A 23670-nucleotide genomic window follows, 5' to 3' on the forward strand; every position below is an offset into this window, starting at 1 on the left:
TCTCTTATCGGCGGTAGCCAAAAGTGTCTTGGCGGAACGTCGGGGAAAAGGCTGTCATTTAAAACGGACGGGATATTTTACTGATACCAGCTTCAGCACCTGTGAATAAAGCACAGCTGTTTTCGCATTTTTGGTGCATTTTTCATTTTGCTAGCCACCAGACGGCGGGTGTCGTTCAATCGCTGGGCGTCGACTTAAGCATCAATCTCGCGGTTTGTGGTTGAGTAGCGGCGAACAATACACAGTCCGCAATAACCGTCGATATGTCCGGATACCAGGGCAAAAAGAACATTCCTCGCATCACTGTGAGTATCTGTGCATTCAATTTCAACCGACCCTTTAAAATCCTCCGTCTCTAGGACATGGAGGAATCTGTAAATCCCCCCGCTGCAGGTGACATAGAAATGCCAGCGCAGTGACCAAACCTGGAGATTAAAATTACCTACTATTTTGTAATAAAACTTTATAGTAAAATGATTTACCATTTCTGCCATCTTATCTGGTTCCAGCAATGACACCCTGCTGCCTCCCTCGGCCCAATTATGTCTAATATATTTGCATTATTCTGCATATATAAGGGCTTTTTCTTTTTGGCATATTTTAAAAAAACGTAGTGTAAATGGATAAAATTTTTTTTTTAGAGATTTAAATCTACATTTAAAAAAGACAGTTGTTGTACACAGCATGGCTGCCCTAAATTCTCATTTCATGGTTCCTTAAGGAATTTTATATCGTTACGCTGTATAACCAAATCTTAAGTAAAAGCGTGAGTCCTTGTTTAATCTTTTAAAATGTAATTGCGTTGGAAAATCATGGAAAACACGGCCCATGGAAAACAGGTGCGTGAAGCATCCACCTTTTCCATGTATCCAGACATTTCAGCTTCTCTCATGCACAATGGCTTCCCTGCCTGCGCCTGTGGAAAACCGTCCAGTGTGCTGTTTTTGAGAACCGCTTGTGAAAATCCTGATTGGAAAAAGTAGGCCAGAATATTCAAGGAGTATCCTAGGGAGGCTGAGTTGCACGTTTTCTTGTTGCAGTTTATAAGAGTGTTTTAGGTAAAGTCTGTTTTTTAAATTTTAATAATAATAATGTCAGGGAAAAAATGAAGAGGGAGTGATAAAAGGAAGATTAAAAAGGATTTGTAGGCTTTTTTGTGAAAGGTAGCAGAAGTTTAGCTGGGCAGTGACCAAAGGCTTCGTGTCCTGCCAGTGTTACTGTAAATCACTGCTTTACATTGAAGTATTTACAGTACTATATATTACTTGTATTCTTATTCTCTTACATAAACCTAAAACATTTTATGAATATTCATACAACAGTCAGCTGCTGACCACTAGTTTGATTGGACAAGTGAAGTGTCTCAAGTGCTGATATTAAGTATAACAGCAAGCACTGGTACATTTCAAAGTCTGTACAACGTTGCTTCTCTGTGTTCATGTTATAAATTTCCACATTTAACCTGGATGATAGCCTTGAAACTGTTACTACGCTTACTACAGGCTGTCAGTCAGTCTGTGTGTGACATGGCATCACACACTGCTCTAGCAAGCCTTGGCTTTTTTGGGTACAGATTTCATTGATGTGCATGTAAATCAAATAAAGGCCATATTGAATCTGAAATATGCATTCCTTAATATTTATTTCATGTTTACAAATTACCTGTGGCACAAATCACAGCAGTCCTAATATTCATTACAGAAGCAAATGTGTTGAAGAGATATTGCTTAATAACAGGATTTTTTTGAGAATTATGGAGGCGTAGTAATTCTAAAGGCTGATGATTTGAGGTTGACAGTACTGCAGTGATCTATTTCCAGTCTATTTAAAGCATCAGTTGGTCTGTCTGCATGTCTGTCTGTCATTCTCTGTTATTCATTTTTTTCTCCTTCACTCTCCTTGAATTATTTCTGATCTCTCTTTCCTGTGTATTCCTTATATCACATGGTTTCTATTTTACTTTCTTTTTGTTTGTTTGAATTCATCAGCCTTTGTCTCACTTTCTGTCTTTTTCTGACTGTCTCTGGCCTCAGCTGTGTCTATCAGTGTCACCCTGTCTTACTGCATCAAATGCAACATGAACATTGCCCTTCACTTGTTACAACACATACACACTTGAGTTTTTTTGGACGTCTGTGCTTGTGCCCCACAGACACTGCCTGACACTTATTTGGTCAGTTTGCAGCCAGAACCAGCTCTGCTTTTAGACAGACAGTTAAACTCGGTGGTTAGTTCAATTTCCCTAGTTTACAGATTAGAACCTCCTTGCTAAGATCAGTGGTGTAAATGAGTACAATTAGTTGAGTGTGAATCTACTAAGCATCTTGACCACTAGAATAAAAATGAATCAAGAACTTGCATATTGCAGTAAGGACAGTATGCTGCGTCTTGTGGTTTCAGGGATTAAGACCCCTCAATTAGATCGACTGATTGATTGATTGATTGATTGATTGATGTGGTGTATTTCTTATTGAAGATCTAAACTGTGATTTAAGGTACACTTCATGGTTGTAGGAGACGTTTAATCAGTAAAAAACAGTGGAACATTTCCACAATTAGACAAGTTCACTTTCTTAGTGCAAGTATGTAGAGATCTTTTTTTGTTACATCTTCTTTTATTCATCGTAACAAATATAAAAATAATAGGCTATTAATTTCACATCCTTGGAAAAGTGACAAGGATTGTTCAATATCTCTTAACATGCTGGTAAATGTTAACTAACATGATTTTAGAGTTTTAGCACAGATTTCTTTTAGGAAGAACACATTGGAGTTAAATCTAGGGTGGATGGGCTTGCTGGAGGTTGCTCTTAGCAACTTTTTTTACCACGGTCTACCAGTGCTTTGAACAGACCCAGAAGACAATTCCAAACACACAAGGGCCTAATTTGGGTGGCCATGTCAAACAATTTTCTCTTTGCCCTACTGTTGTCTCCCTGATAGGTTTAGTATATTCTTTTATCTTTTTGAAAATACAATATAGCTTGAGTATAACACCTGTAACAGATGTAAGGTGTGCTGTCTAACATTTTGAAAGAGCCAGCTTATGGTCATTCAGTATCATTTTAGTACACTTCTGTCAGTTCACCACAGATAAGAAACATCATATGACATCTTTGCCAGCTTTGGTAAAAACAGAATCACCTTAGTTTGTGAAAAAGCACATTTTGTAGTTGTTTTTTGGAGAAAGTCTTTTTAGTTTTTGCATTTCTTAAAAAACAAAACAAAAAAAGCTACAGTATGTCAAGGATCCATCTTTTTTCTAACTGTGGCCTAGATTTATCTGATGTGCAGCAGGATACATTCCTGCAGTGACATCATGTGATATCTAGCAATGAAGACCATGCATTTTTAATAAGAGATGGTCACTGTATTCCTTAAATCATTTATGTGATTATTTGAGTAAATGTTTGGGCCCAATATCTTGGTTGTTACAAAATAGCCTCAATAATCCTTTTTTCCAGTATGAAGGATTTTTAGTTTCTATGTATTACTAAAAAATGTAGAAGGTATGACTGAAAAATATATTTAGACTTTGGTCTTGCACAACAGCAACACACAATTCAAATTGTTTTCATGCTCCTTTGTAATGAATCAGTGTTCACACACTGCATTTTTTGGTTAGCTCTAATACATGGCTTGTTTCATGCAACTTTTCCAAACTATTTGTGGAGGTACTCAGTGGCTGTTGTCTAGATAATAAAATATGTTAGAATGTATATTGTATAATATATAATATTAACTATAATATTAAATAATCCATATATTATAAATATAGTAAATATAATTTGTAACACTTTACTTATATATAAGTCTAGCTTGACTCTGCAGAACACATGCCGCAACACTGAGAGCAACAATTTGGTGCAGTTTGGATTTTTTTTTGCTAGTGTTTTTGGCTTTGGGAAATTGGAGCACCTATGCTACCAGGCTAAGTTTTGCCCACCCAAATTAAAATAAACCATTTTCTGCTGATTGAATTATCAGTCATTCAGGACAGTCGATTGATATTGACACAATAGATTTTTTCACTTTTAGGACACTTTCATACAGCTAAATGTAGTTAATGTTTTTTTTTTTTGTTTTGTTTTTTTTTTTGCTTGTTTATACTGCATTACACAGTGCCAACGGAAAGTTTTTAGATGCTCCCAAGTTTGGCACATTTTGTTCAGTTTGACACTCATTTTAAAATGGATTAAAATCTCTTTTTTTTATCATTCTAAACACAATACTCCATCATGACAAAGTAAAGACAGGTGTTTGGACATTTTGTTAATTAAAAAAAAAAAAAATAATAAAATATCCTATTTACAAATGATACAAGAAGGATACACCAGGCCTCAATTGCAAGTGGGGTCTGAACACATATGATATATTTAAGTTTTATATATATATATATATATATATATATATATATAGTTTGTGGGGTTTTTTCAATCGGAGTAAAATGTGCAATGATGGCTACTGTGCAATGATGGCTACTTCAACCAGCCATATATTAGCACTTAATAAGGAATTATTTCATCCTGATAGTGTTTAATTGTGGGCTGTTTTGTATCCTTCTCGGCTTGTATTTATGTGTGTGTGGAACACATTTGCAACTTGTAACTTCTTGCATGCAGTAGGCCCAAACTGGCGTGAAGTTGTTACATCTTACTAACAAATGGTGGAAGAGCAACAGGAAGAGCAATAGCTAATCAGTCTTCTGACCAGAAGGCACTCGTTGACTATTAAGTCTGGGAGAGACCAATTTACATCGACCAGCCGCAGAGAGAAGGGAAATTGGACTACCCACCATGCAACATTTCTCCCTGCCATAGGGTCAGCACATAGAGGAATATGCTGTCAAATTTAGAAAATATCTACCATTCTAAGCTTTAAAATTATTAAGAATATGGAGCATCCCACATAAAAGATGACACTGGACTTCCTGATCAACCTCATGATTAGGCATCTGATCCTGAACTGGCCATCTCTTAAGGGTTTGCGGACCACAAATGCGGACCCATTCAACTAGATCAAGTGCTGACGAGACAAATGCAACAGGAAAAATCTCTGATTCTACATCTAACAACGTCATGAATTAGTGTCCTGCACTTTCCAAAACTTTGGACTACAGTGTCCAAAGCAGCTTTGGGAAGGGTTCACGTTCATTCCCACACCTTCCCACGATGAGTCGGACTCATTCACTCACTCAACCATTCACCTGGTGGTTATGATTGAAACTTCTGCAACTTCATTGCACAGGCCACTGTAGAAGATTTGATCATTTCCACACAACCACTGCCTGATGCCCTTTGTATACAGCTTGCTGTTCATTTTACTGCCATCAGCAGTGTCTGTCTACTCCATAACTTGTGCTAACTTTCTTCACGATAGAAAGCCTGGAGGTAAACACACCAATCATCATTTCCACTCAGTATCATGACCTACTGGAAGTAACTATGGATGAATATATTCAGCAGGTTTACCAACAGGGATATACAGTATTCACTTCTCTACCTCCTTTTCCTTTGAGGAGAAATCAGGTGTTTAAGGCCATGCATTGACTACCGAGGACTGACTCAAATCATCGATCAGTACCTGCTGCTATTAATTTCCATAATTTTCAAACTACAACTTTTTAAAGACATTAACCAAACTCTTAAAGGTCTTAAAAGTGCATGTAATCTTGTCTGCATCAGGGAGAAGAAAGAATCAATGCCTTTAGCACCGCATCTGGTCACTTCAAAAACTGTCATGCAACATGGGCTGTCTTGCGCTCTCTGATTGTTTGATTAACGATGTCCTAGAGGACATGCTGGATCAATTCATCTTAGCATACATCAACAATATATCTTCTCCACATTCTATAAAACTCATGTCTGCCATATTAGACTAGTGTAAGACATTAAGTTTTTTGTCAAAGGTGAAAAATGTGAATTTTATGCTACACAAATTTCATGCTACACAAATTTCTTTCAACACATAAGGATTTTTGATAGACCAAAGCACAAGTTTAATCAATTCAAAGCTGTCATTTGTCGTGGCTGGCTGTTGGAGCAGAATATCTCAAAACAGCTTAACGTCTTAACCTGTACCAAACCTGAGGAGCACATTTTTTTAAATGTAAATCTAGTTTACTGTCTCATTCTGTGCTGGTACCAAGGCTGGTTTTCTATGCTATCTGCATGACATTAGTAGAGAACCCAGCAATAAGCACATACTACCTCAATCATGCTTTCTGTTTATGGTCATCTGGGACTTCCACAATAAAAGTTTGTGTCAGCTTTGTAAGATAATTTTATGTTGACCCAAGGACCATAGTCCCACAATGCAGTAGCTTTTACAATAATACTGCCAGAATCTAACCCTGGCATGATGGCATTCCCCCATCAGATATCCATGAAGACACAGGCACTCAGTTCATGTCTAGAGAATGGACAAGCATTATGAAAAAAATATGGATCTATCATTCACAATGCAATAAGCAAGTGGAGAGGGTCAATCTGTTGATTTCTGAGAATGTACTGTGTCATCAGCAGGAGTCTCTTGACTTTGTTTATCTAATGCCCAGTGTATGCCTGGCTAAAAACATTTGAATACTTTATCAAAAACAGGCTTCACCATTTCTGTGTAACCCTGACCCCATCAATTTTCCCAGTGTACATGTCTGGGAATGTATGGCCTTAACACCTTAAGAATGTGTACTGTACTACTTTATCAAGGTATTTAACCAGTTTAGTTAAAAGCCAGCTTTGAAAAAAAAAAACCCACAAAAGAGGTGACAGGAGATGCTGCATGGCATGCCTTGAGTGACGAAGTGTTTTTGTGCCTTTTCAGGCTTCACTGCTAATGAGTCTTCACTGCTGGGCATCTTGCTAAGGGTCAACTGCTGATCAACAGCGCCCACTACCACGGCCTAGACCTAACATTGTGGCCTAGAAGCTTTTCTACTAACTACTGTGCGCGCACACATTCTGTCATGTTCACAATCGACCAAAATGAACTTTTTGTCAGACATGCACACCTGAACACAATCTCCTGGCACACTATTTAAGGACTTTATTCTATCTTCCGTTTTGTAAAGTAATTGCTAAGCGTGACATCACTTTACCAAGACATTGCTTACTGTATGTGTACTGCTACTCTTGGTTTTGATCTTTTGGTTTCATAATTCTTGCATTTGTTGATAGTGATCACATCTATTTGTAATCATCTTTTGGATTTGTATGCCAGCTTCTTTATTTAAAATCGCTTAAATCTATTTTTATTTGCGCCACTCATCATTTCTGACAGATGTAAAATAATGTAATGTGGATCACACAGCACATGGTTGTTGAGAATCACAGCACCTATAAGCTCAAATGTTTCATGACCCTGTCCATCTTTCTCTACTTCCAGAGTGATCGTCTTCTTATCAAAGGGGCGAAGATTGTGAATGATGATCAATCCTTTCATTCTGACATCTATATGGAGGATGGAGTTATTAAGTATGTTATCTGTATATTTATCACTTCTAATGGTCCATTAAGGAAAGAATAAAAAATTTAAAAAATATTTTTCAGTTTAGGAAATTACTATTAAAGACCAATGCGACAAAATCTATTTGAATACACTTTAAGAGGTAGAGTGTTAAATAGGGACATTAAAGACATTATTTTAAAATGATTTACATATAGATTTTGGTTATTGGCCTGACACATGTACAGCACAAATCTTTTACTTTTTTAATTATTTCTACACCTCTTTCATTTTTTTTTTATTTCATTTTTTAGGCAAATTGGGGAGAACCTCATTGTTCCTGGTGGGGTGAAGACCATTGATGCCCATGGCAGGATGCTGATCCCCGGTGGCATTGATGTGCACACCCGCTTCCAGATGCCTGACCGGGGCATGACAGCTGCTGATGACTTTTACCAGGGCACTCGTGCTGCTCTTGCTGGGGGCACCACAATGATCAGTATGTACAAATAACTGCTTACAAACAACTGCCTGTTTTGTTCACTATTTAGCTATGTTTTTCAGTTCAGCTAGCTCAGCCCCTCAATTGACTCTTATTAGCTACTAAAGGGTAAAATATAGTTACAGAGCATATAGCACTCCTTTATGAATCGTGATGAACTCATCTCTGTCAAGAAATAAAACTGAAAAGGGGGCGTAATTTATTTACAAACTGTTAGTAGGTTAAGTACATACTATACATCATCTTTTGTATGAGATGTCAATTCTTGCCAAGAACTTTTTGAACACCAGAAAGTTCCTTTAGGGGCTCCATAACCTGTGAATTCCACACAGTTGCTGAGTATTGCAGAATTTCCTAGTATGTGTGGGCATTTAGCAGATGTCATCTTGCTTTGGATGTGTTGAATGATTTGGCTAGCAGTAGAACAGGCGGCCAACTGATGCAAAGTGTGTGCGTGTGTTTGTGTGTGCGAGAGAGAGAGAGGCCTGAGTCTGTCATGTCAGGCATGTATCAAACTCGGATGAGGAAGATTTAAACTTAGCTTAATATTAATAATAATACATACATTTTATTGAGGAGGATTTAACTAAATTATTTAACTTATTTAACTAGGGGCATTGGTGGCTCAGTGGTCCGTCTCTCGCCGGCCATGCGGAAGGCCCGGGTTTGATTCATAGCCACTGCCCAAACCCGAGACACTGAATGCAGTGCCAGTCCCAAGTACGATAAAATAGGTGGATTGTGTCCAGAAAAGCATCTGGTGTAAAACTCGTGCCAAGGTGTTGTGCGGATTAAATGGACCCCTCGACGGAAGCCGCGGAAAGACTAACAAAAATTAACTTGTTTATTACAGACTAAAGTTTGTTAATGCCACTGACTGAAATACTGTGAAATGTTGACAGTTTAAGAGACATCATCACAAAGCCGTTTTATATAATGTTAAACTTCCTGTGCATGTTCTGAACTAGACAGAGAGATATACAGTATTTATAGTGCATGAATAGTAATTTACTCAAAATTAAATATGGTAAAATTTTATGATATTCAATTTTTTATTTTCATAAACTGTAAGCTGTGATCATCTAAAGTAAAACAAAAAAAGGCTTGAAGCAATCTAGCACCCGTGAAACACTGGGATAAGTGCATTAGTGTAATGGGATTATATCAGGAAATAAAGGTAGTTTTTACTATCATGTTGTTGTCCTGTTTCACCCCCAATTTATATTGTAATCTTGTATAATGTTGTCAATCAATGTTGATTAATTGATAACTAAAATAGTGATGAATAAGAGCATCATTAAACTGTTAAATGTGTTTGTGTGTTAACCACCAGTTGACCATGTGGTGCCAGAGCCAGGCGTTAGCCTTCTAGCCGCATTTAACCAGTGGAGGGAATGGGCAGACAACAAGTCGTGCTGTGATTACTCACTCCATGTGGATCTCACTGAGTGGCACAAAGGCATGCAGGAGGAGATGGAGACCCTGGTGAAGGACCATGGTACCCATACACCAATATACATTTTACACTCATTTAGCTAAAATCTTTATGCATTACTGAAATTCTATTACGGTATTAGTACAGTAGGATTTCTAGTTCTGCATAAAATTAAAAACGGCAAAATTGTCTATAGAGTAGACCATCTAACTAGCCTTGCAGACCAACTTGCATACAATTATGACTTTTATTATGAATTGTAATATTCAAGTATCTATTTATGCATACACTGTAGACACTATCTACAATATTAACAACAAACAAACTACTATAGTGCTTTGGATAGGGTTTGGTGTGAGACTTTTAGTTCCACTGAGGATAATGTTAATGCTAAGGCATACAAAAACATTTTAGACAATTGTTTGCATTCAACTATGGGCAGCATTTGGAAGACCATTTCCTGTTCCAGCTTTACCTCTGTGCAAAGCAAAATCCCTGAACACATGGTTGGATGAACTTGATGTTGAGTAGCTCCAGTGACCTAACCACTTTCCAGAGCCTTTTAACGCTTAGATTTAGAACATTTGGCAGATGCGCTTATCCAGAGTGCCTTACATTTGTACATTCATACACTCATTTACACCACTGAGAAATTTGGGTTTGAGTAGTCGGAGGTTGAAGTGATTGAAGTGTAGACTCTTAGGTTTAATCATTTATTAAGGTTTAAGAAATAATTGAAATGCAAATAATCTGTTTCAGCCACTTAAACAGTATTACCAATATTACCAAGGGTTAGGGTTATGAATGTACCCGCAATCAGAAGTACACGTGACTAGCTCAGGTAATGTATGCCAAAAATGCTTCACATGCTAAGACAAATTTCTTGCAAAATTTTAGCCCTTAAAAAAAAATTGTATGCCGATTGAACCCAGAGGAAATCTAAAAGTAACATTTATTATTAATTATGGCATCTTCAGGTAAACCATCTGTATTAACATTCATAAAGGTTTCTCTTTAATTGTAGACTTAGGCAATGATATGCCCATCTCCTGGCACGTCTTCTCAACTCAGCTAGATGTTAAAGAGGGTTCTTTCTTCACCAAGGAAAGAATCCTGCAATCAATTAAAAAAAAGCCAAATTGAACATCTACTGCTTGTAAACTGTCCAGTTACTTTCCAGAGAGTAAAAATGGATAGACTTTGTAAATTCCTATATAGTTCAGGCTAAATTATTTGATTAACGCCTTAAAGTCTGCACTTCAATATTGTTTCAATTGCTTCATTTCAAATCTATTATCGTGGTATACAAAGGCAAAAAAGTTGTCAATTTGTGAAATCTGTGAAAATTGTGTCATATCCTAATAATGGACCTGGCACTGTGTCAATTTTACAGTCAAAATATTTGCTGTAAATAGTACCACTAATTTAACTGCTGTTTGTAGTCAATATTTCTATTGTATTGCTATTGTTTTTCCAAGATCTCATGTAAGTTTTTATAGATTTGGAAGCACCCAATTCAGGTTATCTTTGTAATTCTGTTACACTGTTTGTCACCGTTTTCTTTCTGTAGGTGTCAACTCATTTCTGGTCTATTTGGCCTACAAGGATGCTTTTCAGCTCAATGATTCCCAGGTATATATTTGTGAATAAAAAATTACAATAGTGGAAATAGTCCACATATAGTCCAATAATTTTATTATGAAGCTTATTGTGTTAGTAAATGTTTTAATGTTAGTAAATTTTTTTCGTATTGCGATTTTATAAATATCCCAATTTGCTATTAATTTCTACCAGATTTTGTAAAAATTTTAAATGTTTAAAAGTTTACTAACTTAATTAAATGTAGCCTGTTCCAGATAACATTTGTTTTTTCACACAATTCACTCCTACCACACAGGATGAAAAAGTGTACAGTAAATGGTTCACCTGCAGGATTAGAAAGAAACGGCAATGCTTGACCCCCTCGAACACCTCCAAAGTAAACAGTGCCCAAACCCAAAAACTCAACTGTTTACACTCAACAGTGAAAACTCCGCAGTCTGAAAACTCAACAGCAGGTTGAGTGGCTGCAAGCATGTAATGTATGCGTGTACAGGTTTTAAAGCAGGCACACAGGGCTTCTAACGCATACTAATTTTTTGAGACTAGTAAGCGTGTGTAATGAGTGGGTTTCAGACTAATTGGTTCAGTTTTCCAGTTACCCTCACCAACAAGTGGTTTCTTATGGCCACTCATATCTCCATCTCCATTAATTTTTTGGATTACATTTCTTCCTCAAAGTTACTGATTTAGCACTATTGTTCCAAATTTTGATAATGTGTTGAAGGGTTATTTACCCAGTTCTGGTAATGTCAAATTTCCTTAGTTATTTATTTTGCTTGATGCAGCTCAATAATTTGACCCAATCTCAAATGGCAACTTTTTTTTGTGGCCAAGTAGTTGGGGAAATGTCCAGTATTTAGATGCCTTATACCACACTGCTTATCTCATTATACACCATTAATTATCTCATCTTTAAATCTGGTAAACAAAAGAAAGGAAAACAGCAAAGTTTACATAAATATGATACTGAGGAGAGGCTGTAATTTGTAAAACCAAAGGAGAACAGTTCCTAGTACAGTACAATAAATTTTTTGGTCAAGGGTGTCAGTTCAGTGAAGGGGAGAATATTACCTATTCAGCTGTTGAAACTTTGGGATATACAAATATTTCAGCATTATTGGCTGTATAGACCAATCAGTCACAACACCAACACCAGGTGAATTAAATAACATTGATTACCAGTCTTGCTTATTTTTATAATTAGAGCAAAGATATTGGGGGAAGAGTATTATTTTGGTTTCTATATGGAATTTTTGGTTAGATATATTTAACATGATTTGTTTTAATTTTTGTATAGATGTATGAGGTGTTCAGTGTGATTCGAGATATGGGAGCCATTGCTCAAGTGCATGCTGAGAACGGGGATATTATTGCTGAGGTAACTTAACTTTCGTGTTCTTTTTTAGTTGCCTGCATTAGCCATCTTGCTTTCTTTTGCTGTATTCTGAACTCATGAATTTGGAATAAATAATTTCAGGAGCAGAAAAGAATCCTGGAGTTGGGCATCACTGGACCAGAGGGTCATGTTCTCAGTCGCCCAGAAGAGGTAATGTTTTTATAGTACTTTTAACTTTGTAGTTTTATAAAACAAGTGCATGTTGCATCTGGGATTAGAAAATGAAGGATCTCCATAGAGATCTTAGATTTTAGTAACTGTTAAAATATACATATAATACACAAAAAGTAATACAAGTACTGTGTACTGTAAATAAAATAATCAAGGAATAAATGTTTAGAAAACAAATGTTAAGTTTTTTTTGCAAAATTTTTTGTAAATCGTGCTTTAGATATGATAACATCCCTTTTAACATTTCATAATGTATGCTTTTTTTGTCTTCAGAGCAATTAATTACTTAACTAAAACACTTTGATGTACTTCTGGATAATGCTCTCAGCATGGCATAACCATCAAGCCATTTAAGGCAGAAAGTGTGTGTTGTTCTGTAGGTGGAAGCTGAGGCAGTCAATCGTGCAGTCACAGTGGCCAATCAAACCAACTGCCCCTTATACGTAACCAAGGTGATGAGCAAGAGTGCTGCTGATGTCATTGCTCAGGCCAGGAAAAAAGGTGAGCTGTTGAGTCAAAGGGAAAAAATATATAATTCCAGTGAATTATGCCTGGCTAATTATTATTATTATTATTATTATTATTATTAAAAGAATAATGAATCATGACTTAATTTTTTTTACTGTCTGTAATGTTTTTGAGATGCTAAAGCTTCTCTCTTCTTTTTATTTGTGCATCAGGTACTGTGGTGTACGGGGAGCCGATCTCTGCTAGTCTGGGCACTGATGGCACTCACTACTGGAGCAAGAACTGGGCCAAGGCTGCTGCCTACGTGACATCCCCACCTTTGAGCCCCGATCCCACCACCCCTGACTATCTTAACTCTCTGCTCTCCTGGTATGTTATCTATACATTCCCCATATGCATATAAGCATAAAGGCAGAAATGCACAATTTTTTATACATTATATGGAGCAAATAATGGCCCAGTGTTCACAAAAAAAAGTGTTTTGTAATTATTTTTCCAAGGTTTAAGGAAAACCACATGGTTATCCATGTAAACTAATTTAAGTCATCCTAGTTCTAATGTGTTTTCTTACACAGTTGGCTGATGCTGATGATTTGCTTAATGCAGATAAACATGTATCAGAACATGTTCCAATTTTACTGTTTAAAATACATTTTTGTTGCATTTTGGTTTCCTCTTCTGTGACTTTTCTGTGCTGGGTGCCTGTCTGTTTGATGTACAGTGGTGATCTGCAGGTAACTGGCAGTGCTCACTGTACCTTTAATACCTCTCAGCGTGCTGTGGGCAAGGACAACTTCACCCTCATCCCAGAGGGCACCAATGGCACTGAGGAGAGGATGTCCATTATCTGGGACAAGTGTGTGGTAAGTTTCTACAATTGATGAATTGTTCTGTACCTGAAATCTTGTTCATCCGTGGTTTAATGTTACCTGCTCTGTTATACATTGTTCAGGCCATATCTTGATCTATATGGTCATCCTAATTTAGCACTATGTGTAAAGCAACTATGTTCTAATAGCACACACTTGTTAATACTCATAAACAGAATTAAAAAGCCAGGGGGGGTCATTTACCTCTGCTTTTAATATCCATCACCCAGGTTACTTGTTTTTTTTTCTTTGCAAGATTTTTGCCAGTTTTAGCTCAGATTCCTTAGTCTAAATTAAATAAATGCATTTCTCATATCCAACAGTAGATGGTGCAATTTAGTAAGGAAAGCTACTAGGATTTCAAATAAGGTGGCCCACACTGCCCTGATCAGTGGCATGGCTAGGGTGGTGGATTAATCCCAAATATTTTAGTTTTAAATGCTTACTTGGATGGAACACATAGCACAGCAACTTTACGAATTAAAATAGTGCAGTTACCTTAACAATTGTCATTATCAGAATTAAATAATTAATTATATTAATTAATTATAATTGATACTTTTTCTTACAATTTTACTATCAGTTTGTCTCTGTGTGAAGGTGGCAAGGCAAAATTTCCTACGATGACAAGGAAGAAGCTTTGAAAGAAACTAGACTCAACAGACTCAACAGTCCACTTTCATTGATGGTGGCATGGGTCCAAAACTGTTTATGGGAATTTCAGTCCTAAACCATTGAGCGACTTGTAGTTACAAGCTATCACAGAAAAACTGCCTGCATCAGCCCAATCCAAGGTCATGCTCATAGTCATCGGTCACCCACACTTATCCCAAGTAGACGATACAGGGCCATCCTCACAGCAGCCAGGAGCCTCCATGTGGATGTTAATGAATATTAAGATTACAGTCTGTAAAATAATGGAGGTTTGCTGCAAGGAGAGGAAATTAATGAATGGTATTGTCATAAAGGGACTTTATATCAAAGATTTTATATGGCAGAATTGGTTGATGACAAATTATGGCTAGCTAAGAAGAGGTAAGTAGTTAAGTAAATATTTAATTCAAAAGTGGCCAGTCATTAGCAAGCAGGTTTTTTGTTGTTTTTCTCAAATCACAGTTTCAGTTCTGAAAGGTACAGTTGTCCTTCAAATTCATGTTAACGTAAATTGTGGTGAATATGGCAAGGCAAAACACTAGCTTAATTATTAATAAAGATTAGCAATAGATCCTAGAAATTTTACCATTAAAAAGATTAACTGTTCTTAACAGGTGACTGGGAAGATGGACGAGAATCAGTTTGTGGCTGTGACGAGCACCAACGCAGCCAAGATTTTTAACCTGTACCCACGTAAAGGGCGCATCGCTGTGGGCTCTGACGCTGACTTGGTGCTATGGGACCCTGATGTCACTAAGATCATCTCTGCCAAGAGCCACAACTTGGTAAGAACACACACACATATACACATACCGTGTATATGCACCAGTAAGATCAAAGAGGATCCCAATACCTTGGGTTGATACCATGGACCACATGGCATGATGGAACACATTATGTAAATATTGTGCTATGGCATTAGCAATCATTAAATCTCTAATTGGTTAACCATCAAAGGGATATTTGCGTCTTTTCCAGTGATTTGTAATGATCCGGTAGCTTATGAACACATTTTATGTTGTGTTTTCGTACTACAAATAAATGAATTGTACTTTTATGTTTTTGTCCATCATAAACTACATCATGTGTATGTTTTGGGGAATTGTTTTAGGGGATGTTTATTCAACCTGCCAGCAGCAGCTGTTTAATTTTTTTAAGACACAGTCTTGCACAAAAAGAATGAGTTAGTACCTTGTACAATGCACTAGAAATTACATAGATCACAGTAACTGAGTTGATGACTTGCATAATAAATCAACAATAATTAAGAATTAACCAGTGTCTTCCTGATTGATGCTGGTTGGGGAAACAAAATTACACCATACAAAACCCACATGCACGTACAGTGGAGATGAAATATGCTGCTCACAGGAATGTGTTGCTACAAACAAAAAATGACCGCAAATATACACAGTATAAAAGTGAAAGACAAATGACTTTGAATTACTCTTTCAATAGAATGGGCTATCACAAGACATAATTACATGAAACAGGACAGGGCAGGTGATGACACGGTTCTCACACGACACTAAACATGCAGACGAATGTGGTGCTGTTTTTGCAAACTTAATACAAATACTGCATGTAACTATAAAACCATAAGCAGTTTGACCTTTCTTATCCCTGTCTGCAGGCAGTTGAATATAATATCTTCGAGGGTGTGGAGGTACGTGGTGGTCCCATAGTGGTGATCAGTCAGGGTAAGATTGTTCTGGAGGATGGAAACCTCCACACTACCGAGGGATCAGGGCGTTACATAGCCCGCAAAACCTTCCCTGACTATGTTTACAAGAGGATAAAGGCTCGCAGCAGGGTAAGTGCATCGAAGGCTTTGGGCTGCAACTTACAGCATAATTTTCATGGTAATAATTCAAATATTCGTTCATCACACATTCACCTTCAGTACCCACTTTATATCTTCATGGTCGATTCGGACTCTATCCAAAAAGCAGAGGCAGAAATAAAATACCAGAATTTGGAAAGTATCCAGACCGCTTGGGTTTTTAGCTCATTTATTTTTAGTAATTAATTATTATTATTTTTTAATCTCTTGTATATGTTGTGTTCAAATACTTTATTTAGTGCTTTATGGAAGCATCATTGGAGATTTACAGATTACAGATTTAAGTCTAAAAAGGCAAGTCTCTACAGGTTTTTGGATATAATGCAGAACACATCATAATGCAGATAGATAAGGCCCCAAAACATATAGTGAAAGGTACTAAAGAAAAATAAATTGTTCCATTATCTATCAATAAGTTATCAACAAGCCAATATCACGATTTCAATATTCTAGTCCGCTAATTCTATAATGTCTCTAATATTAATTCTGTTAAATGTGTTTCGATTAATCAGAACATAGATTTGAGTTAATTTTATAAAATTATCATGAATAATCCTGGTTGAGATAATCCTAATTTCAGAACATATTGTGCAGTCCTAGTGCACAAATTTTTATAAAGGTCAGTTAAAGAATGACCTGTCCATTGTTTTACAGCAGTATTGTCTCTCATGTCTCAATTTCTACTTTATTTTATGTCCTTAGCTTGCCGAGCTGCGGGGCGTGCCGCGTGGCCTTTACGATGGTCCAGTGTGTGAGGTCACCGTGACACCTAAAATATTATCCCCTGTGACCTCTAACCAGACATCTTCAGCCAAGCCCACCCCTCAACCTATTCGTAATCTGCATCAGTCTGGATTCAGTCTGTCTGGTCAGTAACAGGCTCTGCATGATTTTTGTCCCAGGGTTATAATATACTAGTATTTAAAATCAGTTAATGTTTTTAGTTATGCAGGCTGTTTAAAAGACCTACTTACTTTCTCTTCTTATAATACCAAATCAAATCTTAAATCCTAAATCTTACAGGAGCTCAAATTGATGACAACGTTCCTCGACGCACCACTCAGCGCATTGTAGCTCCCCCTGGTGGCAGGGCAAACATCACCAGCCTGGGTTAAAGAACACACTTCCCCAGACCTGAAAGAAAGGGGTGGCAGGGATCCAAGGGACCTTGCTCTGGTTTAACACTTCTACTAGTGACATCCCTACCAGACCCCTAAAGTACAATGTCAGTATGACAACAACCTCACCCACAAATTCATTGGTATTCTACTTAAAAAGAAATATGGTCAAGGCATTATTGTATTGTCCAACCTTATCTTTAAAATACTATTGTTTTTTTGTTGTTGTTGTACTACTGGTTTTTTCCTTGTAGGAAGAGTAATGTGAATCTAAGCTACATTTGTATTGTTTTATTGTTGCACATAAATAATGTAAGTGACGGAGCAAAATTCATCATGTTTAGAGTCATCCTTCAGTCATTTTTAATAACTTAACACATTGTTAATACATTGGCCATCGTCTTTGGGACATTTTCTCATTTTTAAAGGAAATTTGGTAATTAGGTGTGGCATTCTGATGTCTTTCATTTCAGATTGGTGTATTTTTTTTTTTTTTTGTGCACCCACCATAAATCACTTCATAAAAAAAAAACATTAATGTATTTTTACACTTTTTGTCTTTCAAGTTAATTTAATCAGATCTAGGGTTAGATCATTTATGTTCTCTGAATAGTGAGGGTTTTACTACACACATAAAAATGAACAATGCTTGGCTAAAGGGAGTAAAAGAATCTGGATCCCTTTGGATCACTTTTTCACCCAGATCTGTTTGTCCATGAGTAAGGTATACTGGCAAAAGTCTTTATCCCAAAAATAATGGTTTATTATCTACCAGTATTCTCCAAGCTCCCTCTGTCCTTTACATTGCTTTATCCTTCTGATCTTAACTGTATGGTCATTTGATGCTTTCTTAGTGACCATAGTGATCATCTGGCATGTGTAGAATTAATCCTGTGGAAATATGGTGGTGTTTTTTTTTCCCAGTAACTTTTTTTTTATGTCGGATTCACTTGCCTGCTTGTTTCTTAGATGGTTCTTACTGTCTGTAAGTATTGTTATAAATAACTTTATCATAATGAATTTCTCATGAAAGAAATGTGTACAGAGTTTGTCCATCTGCTTTATTCCATCCATAGTATAAAATTTTAATGACCATAGGCCACCAAAGCCACAAATGTGATACTAAGCTGATTCCTTAATTTGTGGTAGATGTTTAAGGTCATAGAAGTATACACAGACCTACATCAATAATCAATATCCTTAAAACACTGTTGTATAGCATTAATCCATACTTTGATGTTCACAGTCCTCTTATAGTGATGGGAATGTAGAACTGTGGTGGAAGATGTGCAAGTTAGGTGCCAGTACCATACAAATACAATATTTCTATACTTTACCCTTGCAACAGCAAAATTTCCGCAAGTTGCGATGTGTGGATTGCAAAGAAGAAAGACTATTTTGTTGTCTTTAGTTTCATTTTTATGACTTGTTGCCCTTGTCATGCATTGTGGAAAGTAAAAATTGTTGACGGTGTATGTTTTGAAGGCTACTGGGAACTGCAAAAGTTTTCTTTTTCACTCAGAAAGCTTTGCGTTCCATATGTGTTTAATGAAATGATTTTAAGTATTAAAAATGCAACAAAATTTTAACATTTTGTCTGTATTCTGTCAATTTGATTTTCAGCAGTCTTTACTGTACAACATGCAATCTTGGTTAAGAAATATTAAATAAGTTTTACAAATCTGACTATGAAAATACAGTGGAACCTCGGATTACAAGCATAATTCGTTCTGGAAGTGGGCTTGTATTCCAAAACACTCGTAAACCAAAAAAAAATTTTCCCATAAGAAATAATGGAAACTCAAATTATTCGTTCTAGCCCCCCAAAAAATAATAAAACAAATTAACCTGCTAACCTTAAAAAAAAGTAAAAGTAAATCCTGACAGATAAGTGTGTCCATTTGTGCACGCAAGCGCTGTGTGTGGAGAGACTGTGAGACTGTTTTATCGGAAAGATTAGCAAGGAACTTCGCTAGTCACACTTGCGTGAGCGCATACTAATGCTAACACAAACACACACACATTCTCTTACCTTTACATCCCTCTTACAACCTCCTCCTCCTTTTGGCTTCACATACACACACTCTCCTTTGCAGCCTCCCTACAACCCCCTCCTCCTTTTGACACACTCTGCTTTACACATAAACTCTGCTCTGTCACGATTGTTTTTAAAGGTAAAGTGAAACACGACAGGCTGATACAGAGAGGGAGAGAAAAAATGGATCTTTACCCTCTAATGAGACTTGCTTTTGCTTTATACGCATGCACACATGCGCACTATACAAAGACGCTTACAAACACAAAATAAAATGTTTAACACACACACGTGATCACAGCGCTATAGTAAATGGTACACGCGTGCATGGATGTTGATTATACCAGTAAGAGACGAGCACTAAGACCCAACAGGGGAGACAATTACCTACAATTCCGCAGCGCAAGAGAGAGAAAAAACTGTTGGCTCAGTTGTGATCACGTGACGCTTGCCGTCAAAACAAGAAGCGCATGCGTGATACATGATACTCTGTGCTTCAAGACAATGCTCGTTTTCCAAGTCAAAATTTATTTAAACTCTTTGCTTGTCTTGCGGAACACTCGTAAACCTCATAATCCGAGGTTACACTGTATAATTTAAACTTTCTTTTTATTGTCGCTGAAAATACACATTATGAATTTTAGAGAAAAGCATTTAGAATATACCATGACATTTTATGTTTAGGCAAGATACATTTCCTAACCAAAAAAAAAAAAAAGTGTTACCGCCTGGATTTAACTAAGCAAAAACAGGCTCCTGAGTAATTGATATGGTTCAGCTGGCTACAATTTAATTTACCCTAGCTAATTTAGAAAATAGCTTGTTTAATGTTAATGAAACAACCATTAGTGAATTCTTTAAAGACTCCTGAACTAAAATAATAATTAATAATTACAGTTTAACTAATAACTGTTAGTTTGTCCAATTTTTGGTCTGTAAAGGGGGGCGGGGGCATACAACTTGCAGTTCTCAGGAAGAAATGGTGTGGCTCTTTATACAGAAAGACCAATCTCTATTCTGCCCTCATAATCATCATTCTATCCTTATGGCCAGATCAGTCCTTGGTAGTTCCTGGGCAGCTATCCTTTAGAAGATCTGAAAGGCCTTGATTAAAGTATGCCTGGTCAATTAACTGTCTGCAAATTGTAAACATTTCTGAACTCTATAGTATAACCATAAACAGATTTCATGAATAAACTCCTACTGATGATTTACCTTCCCACTTGGTTGTTACCCAAAGCCTAAGCCCTGCTTATTTGGAGCAAGATGAAAGCCAGATAAAGCTACTCTGTCACACAATGAAGCAGGATGAGGATGCAACTCAGGAAAAAAGACAGGTGATTACAATGAGCATAAGAAACACAAATAGTCTGAAACTTATAGACACATATTGCAGGGCAGAGACAGAGTCCAAATTTCCGTCGACAGAGATTTTAACTGAGAGAAACAGACTTGCACTGTTACTGATTAGGAGCAGACTGAAAGCTGCTCTAAAACAGCTAGGTGCAGATTTTTGATGATTGGGAGTGAAGGCTCAGAGAAAAAGGTAAGAAAAACTAAAACCAGTAATAGACAATGACACCTTGAACTCTTTGTCATGTTCTTTACTGTACAGTAAATGGTTCTTGAACAGTTTTGGCAGCATGACAGGGTGCATTACTATGCTGAAAAGGGCCACTGCTATTGGGAATATCATTACTGTGGAGGGGAAAATAATATTTATCCAGGGGGTATGCGTCAAAATAAAATTCACCGCCGGGTTGCTTTCCACCCATAGTGCATCCAAAGTTGACTGTCCACATGATGTTAAAGAAAATATGATTCATCAGACCAGGTCACCTTCTATCAGTGCTCCATTGTCTAATGCCTATTATAAGGACTTCAAACAGGAGACAGGGAACCTTATACACAGCAAGCTGCAACATCTTTCTATTGAGGCCAGTTATAACTTCTTTTTTCTCAAGCGGATTAATGAGACTTCAAATTCAAACTTTGTCACATACACAGCCATACACAGTATGCAAAAATATGCAGTGAAATGCTTATACAGCTGTCCATGACCCCAAAAAAAAAAATTGTATGTGAGAAATAAATGCCACTAGTAGAGTACAATTAAATAAAAAAATTAATACTGTAATAAATAATAAGTATATGAATTGTAAAAATTTGATTTGAAAAAATCTATAAAAACATTAATTAAAAAAAAATTAAACTGGAAAATTTACAATATTCGCAATGCAGTTTAAAAACAAATTGTACAGGATAAATTATAGACTACAGAAAGAAATTAGAAACTGACTGCAGTTGGTCCTCATTCATGTATAAAAATATGCAACATATCAGGAAGTGAACAACGTGTAGGCAATGTGCAAATGTGCACATTGGGTCAGGGTACCAATGACCTTGCTGGCAGTTTACCAGTTGAGGTTCATTGGACCTCCAGTAGGTACTATTTAATGATGCACCAATTGTGAAATTCTGAGCCGATACCGATAATGATGTTATATTATAATTTGTCCGTGGCTGTTTACGCCACCTGTGCCTTCAGCCTGTGCTGTGTACAGCATAAATTATTCTGCAACATCTGCCTGCAGAAAAACTTCAGCTATTCATTCTGCTGCCTAATATAGGCTGGAGCACTTGACAGATGCCATTATTGCACAATAATCATTGTTGTTCACTGCACCTTTCAGTGTATTTAATGTCACGGCTGATCAGTGTATATGTGTCTGTGCCAATAGCTATAAAAGGATAAATAGCAATGAAGTACAGTAACTGTGTGTGATTACTGTATAATTTCTTGAAGTGTATCAGGAGCACTAAAGTGCCAGGAAATGCCAGGAAAAAATATGGGGGGGGTGGGGACATTGGAAGACACTGGCTTTACCAACTTGTGAACATCTATATTAATTTTTTCACTGTGAACAAAGTGGCTCTGTGGCTCTTTTTTTTTATCAGCATGATGAAAGTGAAGTTCTCTGCAGCTCAATTAAAACAAACGGCAACTAATGGTTATTAGAATGTGGCATTCTGTGCACTATTGGTGAATGCAGGAGTGATTTATTGTAGTGGCTTATCTGTTTGCTTAGACAGTTGTATCCTGTTTTCAGTGGCATAAGGGAAAGCTCTTTGTGTACTGTGGGTTCCGTAGTCAGATGACACAAAGATGTAAAAAGAAACTCATGAAATTTAGAACTACGGAACAATACTTGGTATTAATTAAAATCGCTTCATCGATGACTCGTCTTGGATAATAAATTTTTTAACTTGAGTTTAAATTTGATTAGTTAATTCTTAGCACAGTTAGATGACCCATTTTAAAGGGTGTGGAGACTTATTTACCCTCTCTCACTCATTATCTATACCGTTTAATCCTGTATTCAGGGGCCTGGAGTCAATCCCAGGAGACTTAGGGCACGAGTCAGGGTACACTCTGGACAGGGTGCCAATCCATCGCAGGGCACACACACATACATACTCACACACTCATTCACACAATACGGGCAATTTTTTGGAAACACCATTAAGTCTAAACTGCATGTCTTTGGACTGTGGATGGAAACTGGAGAACCCAGAGGAAGCCCACCCACCACAGGGACTTTTATCCCTGTGTATCCAAGCACTTTTGCATACTCTATGCACACAACTATAAAATAAAATATTAATAATTTTGTTCATTACAATATACCAAGGTAAAAAACTATCTATCAAAATTTACATTGATTTTGTTTTTTACATCACAAAACACTGCGATTTTAAGAGTGTATATATATATATATATATATATATATATATATATATATATATATATATATATATATATATATATATATATTTATTTATTTTATTTTATTTTTTTTTTTACAGTCCCCTGACCTGGAGGTGGAACAGCTATGTGGTCGTGGTCTGCAGCCCGCAATACATATATATATATATATATTGTCACTGCAGTGATTTGTGAGCTGTGTTTGCCATTATTGTCCTCTCTCTCACCAGATGTTTTAAAATGTCACTATTTATTCTTACACACTTGTACATTTAACTGTGATCAAACCCCAAACCATGATGATTTTTTTTAATGAATGAGAGATTTGCTTTAGTGTTCTTCTATTGTTTCTACCCACTAGACATACA

General features: G+C 36.7%; 1 protein-coding gene across 1 annotated transcript; it reads left to right on the forward strand.

Annotated features, from left to right (window-relative positions):
* Positions 1–19090, forward strand: dpysl2a (dihydropyrimidinase like 2a). Its single transcript, XM_053504577.1, has 14 exons — positions 1–305; positions 7384–7472; positions 7758–7942; positions 9279–9443; positions 10951–11012; positions 12280–12360; positions 12460–12528; positions 12930–13050; positions 13230–13386; positions 13739–13880; positions 15155–15325; positions 16174–16353; positions 17086–17251; positions 17407–19090. The coding sequence occupies exons 1-14, from the start codon at positions 264–266 to the stop codon at positions 17496–17498; spliced, it is 1722 nt and encodes a 573-aa protein (XP_053360552.1). The 5' UTR covers positions 1–263; the 3' UTR covers positions 17499–19090.
* Positions 19091–23670: the final 4580 nt, after the last annotated feature.

This window comes from Clarias gariepinus, chromosome 9 (assembly GCF_024256425.1).
Source record: "Clarias gariepinus isolate MV-2021 ecotype Netherlands chromosome 9, CGAR_prim_01v2, whole genome shotgun sequence".
Taxonomy (NCBI): Eukaryota; Metazoa; Chordata; class Actinopteri; order Siluriformes; family Clariidae; genus Clarias; species Clarias gariepinus.